The sequence below is a fragment of the Phragmites australis genome, chromosome 11 (genome assembly GCF_958298935.1).
Source record: "Phragmites australis chromosome 11, lpPhrAust1.1, whole genome shotgun sequence".
Lineage (NCBI taxonomy): Eukaryota > Viridiplantae > Streptophyta > Magnoliopsida > Poales > Poaceae > Phragmites > Phragmites australis.
The window spans coordinates 25,457,934-25,464,408 of NC_084931.1; the positions used below are offsets into that span (position 1 = coordinate 25,457,934).

The following is a 6,475-nucleotide window of genomic DNA, read 5'->3' on the forward strand; positions in this document are numbered from 1 at the left end:
CGTGCAAAACATCTAGTACTTCGGGATCGATGACCTTTTAAGAAATTGTGTTGAAGAAGTAACACAGCTTGGTGATTATGTCTCGAAGATAGGTTGGCTGGATATTTCAGATTACAACATGAAGCATCTATGTCATCAACACATGGCAATCATAGGACTTCATTCCAACTAATTTCAAATCTTGCATCGAAACAAGTTTCAAGATGTTGGCAGAGTAACATGATGAAACTTTCACACCATGCAAGCACCAGTGTAGTTCGGTTCTCTCGGCCTTTTTCAGATCATAGCAGGTTGGAGGAAACCTCGTTCTATCTTTTTTAGAGGGCTCAGGTGCCAACTCGGGCATGATCTTCATATCAACCAAGTCAAGCCTTGCATTGAGACCGTCCTTCATCTTGCCTAGAATATTAAGTAAAAGACCAATCAAGCTTCCGCACATATTCTTCTCTACATGCATGACATCGATGTAGTGGCGAACTTCAAGGTGCTGCCAATACGGTAGCTCCCACAATATCAATATCTTCATCCACATGCCACCAGTATCTTTAGATTTTTTACTCCCCTTTTCAAACACAACATCGAGATCCTTAATCATATTGTGTGCCTCTTGCCCGCTGTAGTGCCTTGGACATAAATCTCTGTCCCTCGTTCTGTCGAATTGTTCCTTTATATTGCGGTATGAGTGATTCCTTTTAAGGAACCTATGGTGGCGCATGAACACAATTTTGCATGAGTAGGGCAGCCACATACTAGTGGTACCATCTACGCAATGAGGGCATACCGTGTCTACGTGTTTACGCTGGCCTAAAAGGTTACATAGTGCAAGAAAATAATTGATCGTGCAGAACAACAAGATGCATAGTGTGAAATTATCTCTTTTGTACACATCCCATACTTGCGCCTTTTCATTCCAAAAATTTTTTAGATCTTCCACCAACGGTCTTAGGTATACATCAATATCATTCCCAAGTTGCTTCGGACATTGGATAAGCAACGACGTCATCATGTACTTTCGCTTCACATACAACCAATGAGGTAGGTTGTAAATACTGAGAACAACTGGCCAAGTGCTGTGCTGGCTGCTCATGTTCCGAAAAGGATTCATCCAGTCCATGCTCAAAGCAAACCTTATATTCCTCGATTTCGCACCAAAGTCATCGAAGATCATCTCGATGTTTCTCCACTGGAGAGAATCAATATAGTGTCTTAGCTTTCCATCTTTCTTACGACCCTTCGAGTGCCAACACAATAATTTGACCTCTTTTGGATTCGCAAACAAATATGTCAGGCACAGAATTATAGGCAGATACCACACCACCTTAGCAGGAATTCTTTTCTTCACCTCACTGTGGTCTGATTGACTCTTACGCTTGTATCAAGATGTTTTGCACACTGGACATGATGCAAGCCTGATAGATCTTTACGGTAGAGGATACAGTCATTCGGGCATACATGTATCCTTTTTACATCTATCCCCAATGGACAACGGACCTGCTTTGCTTCGTATATGCTTTTGGGCAGCTCGTTTTATTTAGAAGCATGTCCTATAGGAGATCTACTAGCGTTGTGAAACTCTTGTTTGACCAACCATGGCCTGCTTTCAAATTTAAGCATCTCAAGCATGAATGATAATTTTCTGTATTCCAGTTTGCAACCAGGGAACAACAGTTTCTCTAAGTCCTCAATTAAGCACATGAATTTGTTAAAGTTTCTCTGAGTACTAAAGTTCACATCTGTATCACACAACATATGATCCAACCTATCATCGTCGTCTGTACCACCACAATCATCATCATTTGCACCAAATTCCTTATCATCTTCTCTTATTATGTTGACTTCGGGTTCTTCGATTATACAAACGTCATCATGTAATACATTATTCTCTTCACCATATTTGGTCCAACATGTGTAGTCCAGTTTAAAGCCCCTAATAATCAAATGCACTTGGATCTATAGGGTTGTGTTCTGTTTGAGAAAGGATCTTTCGTTTCTACAATCAAAACATGGACGACATATAAATTCAACACCCTTCTCCAACCGATCGTCCTCGGCAGTTGTTAGAAAAGCCATCACACCATCAAGGTACCATTGGTTCGTACGCGAACCGTACATCCAGCCAAGATCCATCTAAAAATGTACGAAGTAAATTAATGTTAAATTAACCTAATAAAAGAGAGCAACCAAGCTATTTGTAGAAAAAATGGAGCTACCATGCATGCATGGATGAACCACAGAAATGAGAATTAATTTAAAATAATTAATGATTACCATTATATTATATACATTAATTCAAACTTGTCATTAAATACTATATAGTTATTATAATTTTATGTTTATATAACAAAAAACCAAAATTTACCTATAACACTAGATTAAGCTAGCCATTTATAGTAACACATAATTAAACTTTGATCTATATTTTGAGCATCGTATATACCTAGAACAATTAATATATTCTAGTTCATCATGAAAAAAAATATAAATCTAGATGTAGATATAGTTGATCTCTCAAGACAAAATTAGAACACAAATCTACATCATCTAATACCTAGAACAATTCTATGTCATCATGAAAAAAAAATCTAGATCTAGATCTAACTAACTCTTCAAACCAAATTTAGACCATCTAAACCAAATTAGAAAATAATGCTTACCTTGTAGTAACAAATACCAATTAATCTTCAAGTTTTCACCCAAATATAACAATTTTTTGGTCAAAATCGTCAACCTCTGCCTCCAAAAGTTGCGCACAGTAAACCCTAAAGATGCATTGTTCTGTTTTAGACAAGCTTGAGCTTGAGGTAGGGGATAATATAGCCAATAGTATAGATAGTTCCAAAATAAAGTCATATGTACTATTTTATTATTACAGACGGTTCCATGTTTGAAGCCGTCCCACAAGTTCCGGATGCTTCTTGTCATCTTCTCAGATGATTCTTGTTTGGAACTGTCTATGCTAATCTTTGCACATACGGATTAGAAAACATATGTACTAAAGAGTCCCACCACTTCCGGATGCTTCTCGTCATCTTTTCAGACGGTTCTTGTTTGGAGCTATATGTGATATTGTTTGCACATACGGCTACGTAGAACTGTTTGTACAAAGACATCCCACTAAATTATTTCTATAGGAGTGATAGTGTTTGAAGCATAAAAAGGATTTAAAAATAGATGGTATAGAAGATCATATAAAAAAACTAGGCATGCAATTGCATGGGCCACCAGTAGCATAGAATAACACTTAAATGTGGGTCTGAGTTAGTCAGGAGTCCTTAAATAAAAAAAAGGGCAAGAAAATTAGAAACTCTCTTGTTAACAGAGAAAAAAAGAATAAATGAATAATTAATACTTATTGCGGTTTTACTATATTATAAATTTATAATCATGTATGTTAACTAGTTAGGATTGCTACACCCGCACAAGATATAACCACATTTTCAATTATAGGCATTATAGTTGTATATATAAATTATATAACCAAAGAAGCGTTTAATTGCACTTTTAACTGTATGAGTTACAATTATATAATCAAACAACCATATAAACTAAAATCTAGTCGAGCAATTGTGGGGACCACTCAGCGGGTTTGTAACTTGTAAGTATATTATAGGTACCCGTCGTTGCAGTTAATGTGCTAACATGACAATGAAAATTAATTGTACGTGTAAAAGCAGACACCGTTGTCTATCCCTACGACTTGGTTATGGAGTCAAAAATGGAGGAATTACCCCGAATGTGTCGAGTCGAGAAATAATGGATGTTTAATATATAACGTCCTGTTTGCTTTGCTGCCACGGTTTGCCTTAACTTTAATAAGGCATGTTTGACCAACTAGGCCAATATTTGGTTTACTGCCACATTTTTAACATGCCAATTATTTTCTTCAGTTTAGACTTTTTTTTGGCCAAAATTTGCCCGAGGTATAACGAACAAAACGTTCACCTTAAAAATTATAGCATGCCACCCTTGCCATAGAAAAGTTGGACAACCCGTGGAAGTGATCCAAACCCTTTAGCCCTCGCATTCGCAGTGATTCCCTTGTGCGGCTGTGCCCATCAACCTGCGTCAGCAAATATGTCCGATCTGAGCTCTCTGCAAGACGGCAAGCGTGCAACATTTATTTTTATATAAACACGCATCTATTGATCTAGAGACAGGACAGCCCCAATCCTCAGAAGCTCACAGCATCTCTTGTCTCTGCCGGAAGCACAGAGAGAGGGAGAGAAGAGCGGCCGCGCCGCACACAAATGGATAAGGCCGTGATCATCGTGTGCGTGGTGATCGGGGCTCTGGGGGTGCTGAGCGCCATCTTGGGGTTCGCGGCCGAGGGGACAAAGCTCACTGTAAGCTAGCTCTACCGATACATATACCTAGCCTAGTTGTGAAATTTGCATGGAGCATGATCTTGTTTCCCAGGTGTGTACGTGTGCTTTGCTTAACGGAACTCGAATCTTGCATGCAGCCGTCCGACATAGTGGTGTCCTACTACGGAACCTCGTGCTACTACCCGCCGAGCCCCGCGCTCGGGCTGGGGGTCTGCGCTGCTATCTTCCTGCTGGTGACCCAGATCACCGCCGCCGCGGTCAGCGGTTGCTGCGGCTTCTGCAAGTCCCGGGGCGCCATCCATACCGGGACCAAGCGGACCGTCGTCGTCGTCTGCGCCGTCTTCTCGTGGTGAGTGACCACACTGCTGATCCCCTCGCACTGCGATCATGGCTTGCTAGGAGTATACCTGAAGTTATGCATTGAACGAACGGACAAACTGGCCAGTGACGCGTGTGCTTGCATGCGTACAGGATAGCGACGGTGATCGCGTGGGGGCTGCTCATCCGAGGCGCATCTTGGAACACCAACGTCGTGCGAGAGGCCGCCGGGCGGTGGAGGTGCTACTACATCCTGGGCGGCATCTTCGCCACCGCGGGCGTGTTCACCCTCGCCGCCACGGCCCTCAGCATCACCTCCTACATCATGCTTCAGAGGCAGCTGAACGCTGCCGCGCCGGCAGCGGCCGCGGCCCCCGCACCTAAGCCAGAGGAGCAGTCGCCGCCCGCGGTGATTGCGATGGGCACCCCGCAGTTCCCGTCTCCTCAAGGATATGTGCAACCGCAACATCCGAATTACCCACCGCAGCACCCTCCTCAACCTCCGGCGGCATACAGGCCGGCCGCCGCACCTAAGCCAGAGGAGCACCTGCCGCCCGCGGGGATCGCGATGGGCATCTCGCAGTTCCCGTTTCCTCAAGGATATGCGCAACCGCAGTATCCGAATTACCCACCGCAGTACCCTCCTCAACCTCAGGTGGCTCAGTTCCCTCCCACAGCTCCTCCACCTCCTGCTGAAGTCGGGATGCACGCACCGCATCAGATGTTCTTCCCGCCTCCTAAACAGGTGTAGCACCCTGCGCCGCTGCCCTTGATCATGTTATTCTCGTATCGAGAGAAGACATGACGTGGTTTGCTGTTGGATGGAACTAATGACCTCGCACGCGAAGTCAAGCCATTGATAATGTTAGACTGTACGTGTTTCTGGTTTTGTGTGTAACATGCATATATCAATCTATGCATATGTAGAGTGTCTTGTACTCTTGTGTATGGTTTGGACAATTTAATGCTTGATATCTTCAGTTCTGATTTGAGTCAAGTTGCAAAACGTCGTCATGAGATCTTAATAGCCAGTGTATGCGTCAGTGCGGCGAATGTGCGGGCGCGCAGTGGGTGCTACTCAAACAACGTGGTTCGTCTCCTCACTATTTCGTCAACTTCCCTCTCGATCTCATCGCCTCTTTTCCTCAAGCAGCTACGTGCGCCTCCACCGTCACCCCTGCGCCTCCCACCACCCATAGGCCATGGCCGGCACCCACGCATTTTCGGCGTTGCACGCCTCTTTTCCTGCCCTTCATGCTCCCATCTCGCCGAACACCTCGCATTGACCCCGTCACCACGCCCGGCGAAGGGAAATTTTCACGGCGACCGCGTCCGCTGCTCACGTACGGCTGGTGGCGTCATCACCAGCCACCCGAAAACTATGGTCGAGGAGCACGATGAAACGGGAAAAAAAAACGCGTGACGACCGGACCTGCGCTCCACATGTAGCGACAGAAACCAGTGGCAATTGCGCCTCAGCGTCAGAAACCACCAATGCCGCGCCGCAACAAGTCACAGATCACGAACGCGCGCGTACAACTCCCTGACCGCTGCTGGGTGCAAGCGCTACAAGCTGTTGAAACCTTTCCCGACACGGGGCTGCCCCATCAGGCTTCAGGTTCGAGCCGGCCGGAAGAGGAGTTTTGCAAAGCGAGTTACACAGTGGGCCTCCACCGTGCGGTACGCTAGTCTGTCAAAAGCCCAAAACGTGTGTATAGCCACCGCGATTCTTTTACATATTTCGAAAATAAAAAATTAGAAAAATAGGCGTATGTAATGGGCGACAGGTTTAAAAAATAAAAATAGAGTATTTAAATGCTTAAAAATTCAAA

The 6,475-nt window shown here is 44.2% G+C and overlaps 1 protein-coding gene across 1 annotated transcript; it reads left to right on the forward strand.

The window, feature by feature from the left end:
- Positions 1–4,092: 4,092 nt before the first annotated feature.
- LOC133885539 (uncharacterized) lies at positions 4,093–5,505 on the forward strand. Its single transcript, XM_062325267.1, has 3 exons — positions 4,093–4,343; positions 4,463–4,674; positions 4,797–5,505. The coding sequence occupies exons 1-3, from the start codon at positions 4,248–4,250 to the stop codon at positions 5,392–5,394; spliced, it is 906 nt and encodes a 301-aa protein (XP_062181251.1). The 5' UTR covers positions 4,093–4,247; the 3' UTR covers positions 5,395–5,505.
- Positions 5,506–6,475: the final 970 nt, after the last annotated feature.

What these genes read in the sequence shown, in the direction of transcription:
- LOC133885539 (XM_062325267.1), top strand. Translation starts at nt 4,248, where the DNA reads ATGGATAAGGCCGTGATCATCGTGTGCGTGGTGATCGGGGCTCTGGGG. An exon ending in CCGAGGGGACAAAGCTCACT is followed by an intron (nt 4,344 to 4,462) that starts GTAAGCTAGCTC and finishes TCTTGCATGCAG; the next exon opens with CCGTCCGACATAGTGGTGTC. An exon ending in GTCTGCGCCGTCTTCTCGTG is followed by an intron (nt 4,675 to 4,796) that starts GTGAGTGACCAC and finishes GCATGCGTACAG; the next exon opens with GATAGCGACGGTGATCGCGT.